General features: G+C 41.8%; 1 protein-coding gene across 2 annotated transcripts in view; it reads right to left on the bottom strand.

The window, feature by feature from the left end:
* Atp13a4 (ATPase 13A4) overlaps positions 1 to 15660 on the bottom strand; it is a 131990-nt gene that overhangs the window by 27561 nt on the left and 88769 nt on the right. For both annotated transcript variants that reach the window (XM_050159957.1, XM_050159958.1), the window contains exons 15-20: positions 15266 to 15352; positions 14889 to 15042; positions 13188 to 13299; positions 8334 to 8458; positions 3135 to 3298; positions 290 to 412 (exon numbers count right to left, since the gene is read on the bottom strand). In XM_050159957.1, coding sequence (XP_050015914.1) covers positions 290 to 412; positions 3135 to 3298; positions 8334 to 8458; positions 13188 to 13299; positions 14889 to 15042; positions 15266 to 15352 — 765 coding nt within the window. The remainder of the gene's footprint in view (positions 1 to 289; positions 413 to 3134; positions 3299 to 8333; positions 8459 to 13187; positions 13300 to 14888; positions 15043 to 15265; positions 15353 to 15660) is intronic.

Here is a 15660-nt window from a genome sequence, read left to right as displayed (position 1 = left end):
ATATAACTAGTTGTATTTTCCTTTATTTTACTTACTTATACATTTGTTTTATTTTGGTTTATTTTCTGAGACACGGTTTTTCTGTCTACTGCTGACTGTCGTGAAACTCACTCTGTAGAATAGGCTAGCCTCGAACTCAGAGATCCACCTGTCTCTGCCTCCTGAGTGCTGCACCACCACCACCCAGTTCGCGTTGTATTTTATCTGCTTCAAATTTTGAAACTATTTGGGATGGTAAGTGACATGTTCATCATCCTCACAGAAATGTCATTGCTTTCTTAAGACTGACCTTTGGCAGTAAGCTGCTGAAATGTTGACTTATAACCTGGAAGGACTTTCCACTTAGGGCAAAATGGTAACTCCCTTCTCTGCCATTATCTGGAACTTCTTCTTTGATGTTGATGTAGTTGTCCTGCAAAGCAGAGTGCAAATGTTTCATTGTCTTCCGACTGCTCAAGTGACTAGGACCACAATACATCTGACAGAAAGAACTAAGTTCTCTCTTTAAAAGTCTCACTCCAGCCCTGACCTCTCAGAGAGCTACAGCCTCTTTGCTGCACTGATCTCCGTGCACCTCAGCCACTGGCAAATAGGAGAATAGCCCTTCCTCGTGCCCTGTTCTCATCTCGATGCGATCTCTACAAGTCCCAGAGATGAGTGCACTTCACACATTTCAAGTGTCAGATACAAAAGCCCTGCAACTTAACAACTCTCTCCTTGAAGGGAGAACTCGTTGGATTTTTTTCCCCCTAAATAGAATTAGTATTGCTCCATACGGACACAATGGAGACAGAATACTAACAAGACTGGAGATAAATGAACAATTTTTTCCTACCCTGAAGACATAGTCTGATTGTCCAGTTCACACAACAGGTCTTGCCAAGGGACTAAGTCCCCTTTGAACCCAATGGAGTGACTGACAGGCAAGAAGTGGGAAGTTAAGCTCACTGTTCTGCTTACTGTGTTCTTTCTAATAAAAAGCCAAAGATTTTTTATTGTTTTTATTGAGCTATATCTTTTTCTCCCCTCCCTTTCTCTTCCTTTCCCTTCTACCCCCTCCCATGGTCCCCATGCTCCCAATTTACTCAGGAAATCTTGTGTTTTTCTACTTCTCATGTAGTTTAGAGCCATGTATGTCTCCCTTAAGGTCATCATTGTTGTCTAGGTTCTCTGGGATTGTGACTTGTAGGCTGATTTTCTTCATTTTATATCTAAAAGGGCACTTATGAGCGAGGGCATATGATATTTGTCTATCTGGGTCTGGGTTATTTCACTCAATATCATGTTTTCTAGCTCTATTCATTTGCCTGCAAATTTTAAGATGCCATTATTTTTTCTGCTGTGTAGTACTCCATTGTGTAAATGTACCACATTTTCTTATCCTTTCTTTGATCAAAGGGCATTTAGGTTGTTTCCAGGTTCTGACTAAGACAAACAATGAACATAGTTGAACACGTGTCGTTGTGGTACAGTCGAGCATCATTTGGATATATACCCAAAAGTGGTATTGTTGGGTCTTGAGGTAAGTTGTTTCCTAATACTCTGAGAAATCACCATACTGATATTCAAAGGGGCTGTACCAATTTGCACATCTACCAGCAATGCAGAAGTGTTCCCTTTATCCCACATCCTCTCCAGCATAAGTTGTCATCAGTGTTTTTGATCTTGGCCATTCTTACAGGTATAAGATGGAATCTCAGAGTTGTTTTGATTTGCATTTCTCTGATGGCTAAGGATGTTGAGCATTTTCTTAAGTGTCTTTCAGCCATTTTAGATTCCTCTGTTGAGAGTTCTCTGTTTAGGTCTGTACCCCATACTCTTAATGGATTATTTGTTCTTTTGATGGCCAATTTCTTGGGTTCTTTGTTTATTTTGGAGATCAGTCCTCTGTTTGATATGGGGTTGTTGAACATCTTTTCCCATTCTGTAGGCTGTTGTTTTGTCTTATGACCATGTCCTTTGCTTTACAGTTTCAGGAAGTCCCGTTTATTACTTGTTTCTCTCAATGTCTGTGCTGCTGGTGTTATATTTATGAAGTGGTCTTCTATGCCAATTCAAGTGTATTTCCCACTTTCTCTTCTACAGTGTTCAGTGTGACTGGCTTGAAGTTGAGGTCTTTGACCCATTTAGACTTGAGTTTTGTGCATGGTGTTAGATATGGATCTATTTTCATTCTTCTACATGATGATATCTGAGTATGTCAGCACTATTTGTTGAGTATGCTTTTCTTTGTTATTTTATATTTTTTGTTTCTTTGTCAAAAATTCGAAGGTGTGTGGGTTGATATCTGGGTCTTTAATCAGGTTCCATTGCTCCTCCTATCTGTTTTTATGCCATTACCAGGCTGTTTTCAGTACTGTAGCTCTGTAGTAGAGTTGGAAGTCAGGAATTGTGATGTCTCCAGAAGTTTTTTTTACTGCACAGGATTGATTTGGCTATCCTGTGTTTTTTGCTTTTACGTATGAAGTTGAGTATTGTTCTTTCGAGGTCTGTAAAGAGTTTTGCTGGGCATTGCATTGAATCTGTAGATTGCTTTTGGTAAGATTGCCATTTTTACTATGTTAATTCTGCTTACCCAAGAGCATGAGAGATTTTTCCATTTTCTGGTGTCTTCTTCAATTTCTTTCTTCACAGACTTAAAGTTCTTGTCATACAGGTCTTCTACTTGTTTGGTTACAGTTACTCCAAGATACTTTATGCTATTTGTGGCAATTTGAAGGGTGAGGTTTCTCTGATTTCTTTCTGAACCCATTTATCATCTGTGTAAAGAAAAACTACTGATTTTTCCAGTTAATCTTGTATCCTGCTATATTACTGAAGGTGTTTATGAGTTGCAGAGGTTCCTTTGTAGAACTTTTTGGGTCACTTATGTAAACTATCATATCATTAGCAACTAGTGAAAGTGCCAAAGATTTTTGAGAGTAAAAGAATTATTACTTTCAGAAGCCAAGAAAGCCTGTGCCTTAGAATACAGGAAAAGTATGGGAAACTGACACAATTGGGTTCGTATTTGTTAGACACCTGCAGAAGTGTATGGACTTGGAGTTGTCTCAAAACTTGTGCTAGTCACAACTATTAACCCCCACTATGTGGCCGGTCTGATAACACAGCAGAGTGCCTGTGTTCAGGCATACCTGGTTCCCAAATGGAATATGTTTCTTCTCTTCTACTAGTTTCCAAGAGATGGATGCTGATGAAGAACCAGTGGCTTCATTTGCCTCAACAAGAATGATTTTCTGACTTTCAGAAACCATCCCAGACTTTTTGGCCACTGTTATTGCAGTCTGAAGATTATCCCCTAGAATATAGGAAAAGCATCCCACGATGATGATAATAAAGAGAACACACCAATACACACAGCACTTAAAAAATTAGGCTAAGTGTTTGGTTGTTATGTTAGGTATGAAGATCTTTCCCCGCCTGACCTGGGATTCCATAATCCCTGTTCTGGTTCTGGTTCTTTTTTTTTTTTTTTTATCATGTTACTTCCTAACTAACCAACATGTTTTTTGTCAGCAAGTAGGAAGGAACACTTATGAGAAAAATGTATTCGTGCTATTTGTTGCACTCTTTATAAATGTGCAGCAAGTCTTTTGGTTTAGTATCATATCTGGTGGCTTCTCTCCTGGTAAGTCCATTACCATCTATCTCCTTTGTTGATTACAACTGAAAACTAAACAAAAACCACAAAAGCAATTACTGGAAGGGTGCAGAAAATAAACAAAAGCAGGCAGACTGTGGAAGGAAAGAAGACTTGGAGAAACAAACAAGGGGCGGGGTGCTCAGTGTTTGCCTCTTTCCTCTGGAGTGTCCAACTTGAGTATGTATCCTAGCATGTAAGTATGTATCCTAGTATGTATATGTGTGTTGTGTATCCTAGAATGTATATATATATTTATGTATTCTTGTATGTATGTGTGTATCCTAGTATGTATTTATGTGTGTGTATACATGTATGTATGCATTTAGTATTTATGTATTCTAGTATTATGAATTATTAATTTTAGTATGTATGTATTGTGTATTTATGTATTAATATATTCTAGTATGTATATTCCCAATATGTTCCCTGAACTGCTCTGGCAGCTACAAACAAGAGAAACCCAGTCTTTCTGGCTAAAATAACCAGGACAAAGGTGCCCCTAGAGGGTGTAAACTATCCAGAAAACCATGGAAAGACAAAAGCCTCAGAAGGAAACTAGTTCAGTGTTTGAATTGTGTGAGTCCCAGGCTCTGTGAAGAGTGGGTCATGTGTGGAGCAGACCAATAAAAGGAAAACATGAATGTCAAGAACTTCACTGTGAAATGTACAGTTCCCTATTTGCCAGACCAATGCCTAACCACTTGAGAGATGTAGAAAAGAGCCAGCAAAATACTTTAAAAAGCTAATGCTGAAGGTATTACTTACAAGAAGCAAGAGGCTGAACATTCTACACAGAGTATTAAAAGGATCAAAAATCTTGTAACAATATTTAAGACATTGGGTATACTCAATAACAACAACAAACCTGATCAATTGTCAGTATTAAAAAAAGTCAGCACCAACACTGATGATCCTTGGCTGACTCCATGTTGAAATGAAAAGATAATGATCTTAAGAAGTTATTAGCCTGACTTAGTGATGCATACCTTTAGTCCCAGCACTTAGGAGGCAGAGGCAGGTGGGTTTCTGAGGTCAAGGCCAGCCTGGTCTACAGGATGAGTTCCAGGAAAGGTGGGACTATGCAGAGAAACCCTGTCTCAAAAAAAAAAAGAAAGAAGAAGAAGAGGAAGAAGAAGAAGAAGAAGAAGAAGAAGAAGAAGAAGAAGAAGAAGAAGAAGAAGAAGAAGAAGAAGAAGAAGAAGAAATTAATAATGAGCTCTAGGCATACCCTGACAAATGTGGCGAGAAGACACTCCACAAATTTGTCCTCAAATCACCACACATGTACCATAGCACACACATAATGCACATATTAATGGCAATAAATAAATTCAAAAGAAGTTATTATAAGCATCCTTTATATAGTTAAAATGAACATTTATAAAGCAAATGGAAATATTCAACCAATTAATATGTATGGTTAAAATGGAAAATTTAGAAATGAAAAATATAACACTTGAGGTTATTTTATTGACTAGATCTGTTTAATATACTAGATACGCTCAATAGCTTAAGTCATTACACATATTGGAGAACACAGAGCACTTACTTTAAATGAACAGAGACTGGGTTAGTAAAAGGGCTTGCATTCTTGTCAGTAGAGACCAAAGAGAGGCTAAAGAGATTGAAATGTGAGTGTACGTGTGTGTGTGTGTGAGTGAGTATGTGTGTGTGTAAGAAACAATAATAGAAGAAAACTCCCCAAAGACTGTAAGGCACTTAAATCTCTAAATTCAAGAAGCTCACAGAACCCCAAATAGGTTAAATTCTGTGAGAACTACATCCAGGCATATGATAATCACACAGCTGGAAGTCAAAGATAAAATTAAAATAAAAAAAGACTGTTGGAGAAAAATAGTGCATTGCATACAAGAGAATGATGCTTAAAATGACCACACACTTGGCATAAAAATCAGGAAGTCAAAAAGAGATGTACTGAGTGGAATGAAATGCCCAGGCATGGCAGGGAAACTGCAAAACCCGAAGGAATACAGCAGCTGGATAGGAAAGGATGCAGCACAGCATATGACTGGTGGGTACAGGAGCTACGGGAGACAGGTTCAGCACAAGGGGAACCCAAATGCTGCTGCACCAGGGTAAGGCCTGGAACAGGGTATCTCTAAAGCCACACCCATGTAAGGACAATGAAACCCTTCCCAATTCTACCAGTGACTTGAAGGAGGTAATGACCACTGCTCACTGCTGAGGACTCTATTGTGATTTGGAGAGGTTATGCGACCCCTCCTTAAACCATAAAGAGGAGAACAAAATTATAAAACTACAGCAGTTGTAAGAAAATCAGGGACTGATAGAATGGATCCAGGAGACTTTCATAGACCTGTAATAAATAACCTGTCATGTAAAAAATAGAGATTCCAGAATAAAAATATAATGAACATAGAACAAAGGCAGTAATTAAATGAACAATAGTGAATATTTTCTTCAGAGGAAAAAATGAAACTTAAAAATGCTATGCTCCAGACTGAATTATTTTTTTAAAAAAAAAGGAAAAGAAAAATATATGAGAATACCCAGTTAATAATTCTGATCTCCAAAGTGAAAGGAGAAACACTATGTGTAGGTGAAGAGTGAGCTTGCTGACACAGGCTGGCATGACAGCACTCACTGGCAGGCCATTGCTAGAACAGAACTACCTGCCTCCAGAAAGACAAAGGAAGATGCTATAGGGATATATGAGAAGTCAGAAAACATCGTGCCCTTCATCCGTCCAAGGACAATAAAGAAGAAACTAGAAATAAGTGAAGAGCAGAACCAAATTTTCAGCACAAGGAAAAGAGGAACCAAAGACCCAGGTGGAGAGTGAACAGCCCTTACCCACACAATTCCAACATGGCTGAAGATAGACTGTGAGCATGTGCATGTTGGCTAGTTTTATGTCCGCTTGACACATGCTAAAGTCATCTGGAGGAAAAACCTCAGTTAAGAAAATACTTTTGTAAGATCAGACTGTAGGCAAGCCTGTAGGGTGTTTTCTTAAATAGTGATTGATGGGGGAAGATCCATTCCATTGCAGGTGGTGCAACCCCTGGGTGGTCCTGGGTTCTATAAGAGCAGTCTGAGCAAGCCATGGGGAGCAAGGCAGTAAGCAGCACCTCCCCCCCCCCATGGCCCCTGCATCAGCTTCTGCCTCCATATTCCTTCCCTTTGTGAATTCATGTTCTGACTTCCTTCCATGATGAATTGTGGTATGGAAGTGTAAGCCGAATAAACACTTTCTTCCCAAAAAAAGAAGTTTTTTGCTCACGGTGTTTCATTGCAAAAATAAACCCTACCTAATACAATGGGTAATGTTAGCACTAATGATGTTCAAAATAGCAAGGGCTACTGAATAAATAAAATGTTTATGAGTGCCAAATTATCCCAGGACGGCCTAGGAGTCAGACTGGCCGTTAGAAAGGAAGAAACAAAATGTGCACGGTGCTGTGGATGGTGGGATCTAGAATCGGGAGTGGGTAAGTGCGGGTTCCAGAGTCGTCCCCAGCTGTGGAGTGGGGCTCAGGAGGTGTGTGTGCAAGGGGGTGAATGCTTTGGAGAAGATGTACGTCAGTGACACAAGCAGTAGTGTTTAATGACAGCAGAAAGAAGACAAGACACTAGGAATATAAATTAGAAAGTCAGTTTTTCACGCTTTTCAATTTCTCCCTTATTGAAAAGTTCAAGAGTATTTATTAAGTAATGTCGTATATTTCGCTGGAGTGATCCCTTCCCATTACCCCCTTGTTTCTGGGATCTGAGACTTGGCATTAGAGCTGAGATGACAGCATCTTCTTCTTTTCTTTAACCAGAATCAGAGATTCTATGGCTGATGGGTTATCAGCATAGTTTATAGACCACACTGACTAAGAGTCTTCTACTCCAAGCACTTGACAATAAAAGCCACCATCTTTGCATGGCCCAAGTCTTCTTGCTGTTCTAATGTTTCTAATGCCGCCACGCTGAGAGGCTTCACTAAAATGCTTCAGGCAGAGCGGATGGCCAGACACACTTTCCCAGACTGCTCTAGTTGGGCTTTTGTTGGTTTTATTTTGTTATATGTTTTTATTGTTTGTTTTAATTTCTTCTTTTGTTTCAGGGTTTGTGTGTGTGTGTGTGTGTGTGAGAGAGAGAGAGAGAGAGAGAGAGAGAGAGAGAGAGAGAGAGAGTGCGTGCATGCCCAGTGCCTATGAAGGATAGAAGAGAGAGTCGGATCCCCTGAAGCTGGAGTTACCAATGGCTGTGAGTTGCCATGTGGGTGCTGAACCCTAGTCCTCCGCAAGAGCAGCAAGTACCTTAACTGCTGAGCCACCCCTCCAGCCTCTTGCCACGTGTTTGTTGTTTGTTTTTATTCTGTTTTTTTCCCCCTTAGAAACATTCTCATTCTGTCACTCAATCTGGCCTGAAACTATGTATCTACAAAGCTGACCTCAAACTTGTGGCCATCCTCCTGCTTCAGATCCCCACATGGTGAGACTGTATCTCCACGCCTTCCACCAGACCACCCAGTGTGTTTACCTTAGAACATTCCTTATACTGCTTGACTAATTGGTTTTGTCTTGCCTCGCTGTGACGGAAGCCCTTTTATTGCCAACGTCTGACACCTAGAGTGACATCTTGGCAGAGGTGCTGTCTTTGCTAAGTGAGGCAACCCCCATGTGTCTCTCAGCTGCCCCGTTCCCACTTTGCTGTATACCTGTGATCATCACAGTGCGTATCCGTGCAGAGATGAGCTCTTCCAAGACAGGCTTCGTCTCCTCCTTCAACCGATTCTCCAAAATCAGGAATCCCAGAAATATCAAGTCCGATTCCACCTTCTCCCTGATTAAATGGAGAAGCACATGCGACTTTTTTTTTTTTTACCACAATGATGACAAGAAGACTGAGCTCCCTGCTGGAATGACCCCACCCCAGCACTGTTCCCTGACCACAAGCAACCCTGACTGGGAACAAGAAGAGTCGGGGTGTGCAGTGGTTAGCTCAATTGAACCAAGAGGAAGTACTTGTAGGACAAAAATTTGACTTTGGCCTTTGCAGAAAATTAAATTAGTTCGTGACTGCAGGGGTCTTTGTGTTGGCTCACCTGACTCTTAGCCCCTCATCTATCCACCACAGAGGGGAGACAAAGTCTTGACAATTAAATGAGAAACAATGAAAAATAAAACAAAATGTCAGTTTCTCCAGAAACTAAGGCTGTACAGATTGTCATTCTAGCCCAGTGAGGTATGGTAGAGACCAGGGGATGGGCCTTTACTAAAGCAAAGCTGGGCTCTTATTTCTTTCTCAGCTGGAAGTTCTGTTCTTCTGCACAGAATGACCCACACTTCGGGGAGGCTGCCATGAGAGCATCTACAGGAGTACCCTACAGGACCAAGTATGGGGAATGCATTTGGTGTTAGAGACTTGAACATTCCCATGACTCTATTATTTAGACACACAGAGAGAAACGAGACCCCAGTACTACCTAATTCTCACTGAAATGCAGATGAAAACAGCATCCACTAAAGCCTTTATGACAAGCTTGCCCCATGTGTCTATCCTGGGTACCAGCTAGGGCCACAGCAGTGTTGGGGATGCCCCTATGGATACTGGCTAGGGCCACAGCAGTATTGGGGATGCTCCTAGAACCTTGTGCATCCCTCCACTAGGTGGCAGCAAGTGAAGAGTTTCAGCTCCTCACCGCAGAGCAGATCTGCGAGGATCGCATGCCCTATGATGCTGTGCACAGTGTTTCAGTCCCTGGATGGCCAGCTCCCAAGCCATAGTCCAACTTCATGCCTCAATAACTTCTCCCACGGTCTCGACATGAGCCACTCACCATGGATGTGCTCTATCGTTAATCATGCCCAGACTTTTGCTCCGGACTGTTGGAGACTTTCTCGGTTCATGGCAAACATTGGTTTCCACATCTATCATAGACATCCTCCCCATGTCCTGAGTCCCACTTCATGCTGCCTGACCCTAAGGCGTCTCCAAAGAGGAACAGCTGCTGTCTCCACAGATCGCTTCTAACCCGGCTGGCCAGCTCTTTATTTATTCATGCAATTGATGCATTAGGTTTTTGATCTGCCTCCAGTCCCTGAACAGAAACCCACCTGAGTCAAGATTCTACTCATTAATGCCCACGCGATGCCCACGTACAGGAACCGTTCAGCAAATACCACCTACTCAGAACACTTGGCTGCCTGTTTGTGGTCATGTTTGGCCATACAATAAAGGTAAAATAATTTGCTCTTTCTGCATTTCCCTGGGAACTGAGACCATGAGTGAGGGCTTTTGGCATCCATTGAGTAGCTACTAAGTGAGGAAAAGGAGCAGCTTTGCAGAGGCTGCAGGAACTGCAGTTCCAAGATTTCGCATTCAACTGGGAGGGGAAGCTTAAGCAGGGCCTCCTTGTTTATATGCAATGCTGGGAATTGTGTCACGGCTGGGCTTTGGGATCAGAGGAAGGAACAGGTATTTCTGGGTGTAGCAATGAGAACTTTCTGGAAAGATGTATTTGAATTTCCCTTCAAGAATAACTGAACTGATACCTGCTGAGAGTTCCACAGTCTTTCTATAGCCTCATACTTAGGCCACAGAGTTTAGATATTTTCAGAGGTTATGTGACATGAGCCAATAAATTACCATAGTAGGCCAAGAAAATGGCTGCAAAGTCAAAGACCCAAAGCTGCCTTACAACTCCTATTTCTAGCTCCTCTGGAATGTGGCCAGTGTAGAGTTCAATGAGTGATAGGATCAGAACACCACGGTTCCCACCTCAGTCCTCCTCTGCCTCGCTGTGTGACCTTGAGTAAACTGCTCTCGCTATGTGGACATCATTAGCTCCCCAAGGTTCTGCTGTCCCCAACATCCCTTCAGTCTTCTTAAATCTGAGCCAAGATGTGAAAAGAAATAGTCACATTGTACCTCCTGTAGTGTCTGCACTAGTAAAAAAAAATGGTCACATTGTAGCTCCTGTAGAATCTACACTAGTAAAGAAATGGTTACATTGTACCTCCTGTAGCACCTACACTAGCAAAGAAATGGTTACATTGTATCTCCTGTAGAGTCTACACTAACAAAGAAGGTTGTAACACAGACAGCTCTCAGTCCTGATATTAACCTCCTGTTCTTAAAACTCCCATGACCCTTAAAAGAAGAAATATGTATAAAACAGGGAAAAACCCCTCAATAAGATCTTTATATCAATGCTAAAAGCAGAGAGAGAGAGAGAGAGAGAGAGAGAGAGAGAGCGCGCATGGGTACCCATGCTGACGATGGGGCTTACATATGAGAGAGCTAAGTGGATAACCTAAGACAAGAGCCTATTTGTCAATTTGTGTTTAGGCCATACTAGATTTTGCAAGATTAGAATTTCGAGTTCGATAGCTTTAATAAAGTCAAGCACTCTCCTGCAGATCACAAGGTTCCCAAGTGCAGTGATTGTTGTCTCTACTATTTCCAAACCAGGAATTTTCAGATTGTGAATGCACACACATCACACTAGGTAAGAAGCCAGAGCAGCATTGTAAACTGTATCTTATCACGCCCAGTTCTGCACCAGCCTTCCCTGACTCGAGGTTTCTCTGGTTCAAGTTGTGACGTCTAATCTCAAGGTTTACTTCCAATTCTGACTTCAGAGATCTAGAGCTGAGTCGATCTGATCACAGCATTCAGGGTTGAAATAGTCAAACTTCAGGGGTCTTTCTAAACTGATTAAGCAGAGAGTGATCTAATAACCCCCGAATCCAGCCCTCAGTGACTATCCACACACCGCTTTCCCTCCAGGCCTCCCATTTCCCGTTCCCAGTGGCAGGGGGTTGGTCAGGTCAGCCCTTCTCAGTGGAAGCAGAAGGAACTCTAGGTGACATTTTAGGGGGAAATTTTTGCAAGTGTTCAGTGCTGTGTGCAATGACAAGCTCACAAAGAACTGCCACTCATCCTTCACACCTTTTGAATAATTGAGTTAATATTCAGGAGCTTTTTAAATCACCAGCAGTTTGTATTATTTATATTACATCATTAGTCTACTGTTAGTGAACCTACTATCATTCTATAGTTAATGTTGTTGCATTAAACAGCAATAAAAATGTTTCTAGTATATTTCCCCCAGCTATGTTTTTTTCATATGAATACAAGTATTTTTGTAACTCCTAAATTTTGCAGGAATATCTCTACTATGCATATTGAGAGGAAGTTGTACTGTTTCCTTCTATGTTTTACTGACTTCACTGAACTGTCTTCCTTGCAACAAGGCTGTGTGAGGCATTGAGGCTATGCTCCACAGAACACTGCAGGGAGTCATTGCAGTCTCATTGAGTCTATTCTCAGATATAAGCAATTGTTCAGTGTGTGTGTGTGTGTGTGTGTGCGGGCGCGTGTGTGCATGTGGAGACCAGTGAGCAGTCTCTAGCATTGTATCTCATTGGCTTAGAGCTCCCCACCCAGGCTACAATGGCCAGTCGGTCCAGGGACAGTCAGCTTTTCCATCAGTGTGATTACAAGCCCAGACCACCAAGCTTCACATTTCTGGTAGGCTCTGGGATTGAACTCAGGTCCTTGTACTTGCAAGTCAAATACTTTCTCAACTGAACCATCTCCCATGTCCACAACCTATTCCCTTTGTTTTACTGGAATTAGCCAAGAATTTATTAAACTATCATATTTTGTAGTGGACTATTCTCTTCTTCCTTTTAACTCCTACATAGGAGGGTATGTTTTACTGATAATATATACAGAAAATATCACCTATAAATTCAAAGATGCTAATGGAAGTAGTGAAAATATAGTTACAACTAGAGAGGGCTAAGTCAGATGAATTTAAAAATAACTACATGAGACTATCTGAGTTTAAAATACTATAGTTCAAAAGGAGCCTTGATTAACCCTACAAAAGCAGAAATAGTAGTGGCTGACAAAAAATACTAGAAAAGGCATTTAAGAAAAAATAAATAGGAAAGCCCCCAAAAATGGCAGAAAAATAATAATAAAAATTGGAACTGTCATTGCTAAAACCTGTTTCAGCGACTAAGCATCCTTACTTACATCCTTACATACATCACAACGTTCTCCAATATGACCCCTGGAAGGTTTTCCTATTTTTCTGCAAACATTATCTAGATTGCATAAACCCAATTGACATTTATTTGTTCCTATAGCTATGTATTTTATATTACAAAGGGTTTTTTCTAAGCAATGTGAAGTTTTATTATTTCTAACGGGTTTAGATTATATCCAAACCAGGCCCACAATGTCAAACCCTTAAAACACTGATTATTTCCACACAACTGTTCACACAGCCCTAAGGTCACCTTGTGTTTGGTATTTTATACAGCTGTTTCTCATATATTCTGCCAGTGTTCACATCAGCTCTGTGATTCGAGCAGGGCAGAATGACTGTATCCCTGTTCACCATATTCGGAGACACCTATGCACAAAAACCAAGCATGGCGTTTTGCTGGGCCCACTTCAGAACTTTCGCCTCCCATCCCAGTCAGATGCATCTTACCCGAATGATCTTCTTCAGGAAAACCATCTTTTTTTTCTTTCTTTTTTTTTTTTTTTTTACCTCATCAAGGCAGTCGCAGGGCAGTCACTTTCCAACTTCTTGTAAGCCAGAGCTATGACCCGGAAACCCTGTGTCGTGTAAATCTGAAGTTCACTACTAAAACTAGATGGTACTGTTTGAAAACAAACAAACAAAAACAACAATAGAAACAGTATTAGTATGCAATGTTTCCTTAGCCAGCATGGTAGAGAAACCCTCATACTAATCCAACTCTTACCCCCAGGAAACACATGTTTAAAAAGTTACATAAAGTTGGGCTGTGGCAGAGCACATCTTTAATTCCAGCACTTGGGAGGCAGAGGAAGGTGGATCTCTGTGAGTTTGAAGCCAGCCAGATCTACAGAGTGAGTTCTAGGCCAGCCAGAGATATACATTGAAACCCTGTCTTGGAAAATCAAAGGGAAAAAAAACAGCTCCGTAAGCAAGGCTGTAGGAAATTGTAACTACACTGTATCACCAGCATTAACATCTTTTTTTGTTTTGTTTTGTTTTTTCAAGACAGGCTTTTTCTGTAGCTTTGGAGCCTGTCCTGGAACTAGCTGTTATAGACCAGGTTAGACTGGCCTCGAACTCACAGAGATCTGCCTTCCTCTGCCTCCCAAATGCTGGGATTAAAAGGGAATGCCACCACTGCCCAGCTAGCATTAACACCTTAAGATCCAGTAAAACTGAAACATTCACCCCCAAGCCAGAATCATTTGAAAAGCAAAGTCTAGGGAATGCGTGGAATTCTTTTTTTCTCCAGTTTAAACAACAAATATTTGTGAAGGGTATGTAATACGTACAAGCTCTGCTCTGCAGATGTCTGCTTAGTTGGGGGAAAACAGTATACTGATATTAAAACTAAAAGCAAAACGACCACTGCCGTTGGCTATGCAACAGCATGCAGAGTGCTGTAGGGGCTTCTGCACCTGGGTAGGAGGTGGGTGGGTGAAGGAAGGAAAGTCCTTGCTGGCTGAGAGATCCCTATGTACTCAGGCACAGGGATTCGAGACAGCCCAGAGGAAGCCCAAGATGTGAGGGATGAATGTACCAAAGAGAACTCAGATCATGAAAGTCTGATCTATGATCTCAAAGGAATTTGAAAATCTCATGGTGACTGTGGAGAGCAATCAAGTGAAAAATGAAAAAAAAAAGTAGCAACGCGGTTATAAGGGAGGAATCGGGTACGACTCCTATGTTGGGAACTGGAGGATGGGGTGGGGGCAGTCATTACCCAAGGTGGAAAAGCTTGGAATACCCATGAATCAACCACTAAGTGATGCCCAGCTGCCACTTGGATCTAGAGTGTTGTGGGGACAAATTTGGCATTTTTTTATTATTTTTTAAGATTTTTATTTATTAAGTATACAGTGTTCTGCCAGAAGAGGGCACCAGATCCCATTATAGATGGTTGTGAATCACCATGTGGTTGCTGGGAATTGAACTCAGGACCTCTGGAAGAGCAGCCAGTGCTCTTAACCTCTGAGCCATCTCTCCAGCCCCCTGGCATTTTTTTAAAATTGTTTTTATTGAGCTCTATCTTTTTCTCCACTTCCCTCCCTTCCTTTTCCCTCCCCTTCTACTTCTCCCAAGGTCCCCATGCTCCCAGTTTATTCAGGAGATCTTGTCTCTTTCTACTTCCCATGTAGATTAGATCCATGTATGTCTCTCTTAGGGTTCCAAAGATTTGGCATTTGTATCCCACGTCTATTAACTAACCCGTGTCAGGTTGGCAAAAGCTGGCCACTCTCTCCGGTGCACCTTTCATGAATGCCAGTCGGGCACCTCCCATCTCTTGAACAATGACTGTCATCCTCTGCAACGCCGACGAGAATGGAAACTGGCGCAGGATCGCAAGCCCTTCTACTGGGACCTGGTTGATGGACGGGGAATGGAGAGGCGCATACTGGCAAAGCATCTAGCTACTGGGACTTAACTGCTCCACCCTCCATCCTTGTATTATCAAAACAGAGGGGAAATAGAACACACTTTTCACATCAACAGTTCGAGACACATCCGCGAGCTTCCCAACAATGCGGGTCAGCACAGTTTCCCCTGGTGTGGACGCTGTGGGGAGATTGACATGCAAGGCTTACCTGGCCAACTGCGTCTGTCGGCTTAACGACCGTGGTGTCTGCCGGCATTCCCTTGTTGTGGAAATCACCCCCAGAAATAGTCATTTCCTGTTTCAGAAGTGAGATATTTCACTGGAGGTGTTTGCTTATTCTTCATACACCGAGACTAAGTTTGCCCCCTTCTCTTGCGGAGACCCGCCTCAACCACCTCAGTGCATCCATGGGCCTCCGCCTGCTGTTGGCCTGGTGAAATCAGACGGATTCTACTCCAGGAAAACAAACCAAAAGTCACAAGGCAGTGGAAAGGCTGGAACGTGAAGGACATGCACTGCTGAATTATTCATGCAATTTATCTGGCTTTCGCTGTTGGAGTTGCCGCATAAAGGTTCCTTCTCTGCTCCTGAAGAGCCTAGCTT

This window comes from Alexandromys fortis, unplaced genomic scaffold, assembly GCF_014885135.2.
Source record: "Alexandromys fortis isolate MF-2015 unplaced genomic scaffold, M_Fortis_MF-2015_v1.1 scaffold_100_1_3062724, whole genome shotgun sequence".
In the NCBI taxonomy this organism is placed as follows: Eukaryota; Metazoa; Chordata; class Mammalia; order Rodentia; family Cricetidae; genus Alexandromys; species Alexandromys fortis.
The sequence above is the reverse complement of the archived record's forward strand: the minus strand, read 5'-3'. Positions and strand labels throughout refer to the sequence as shown.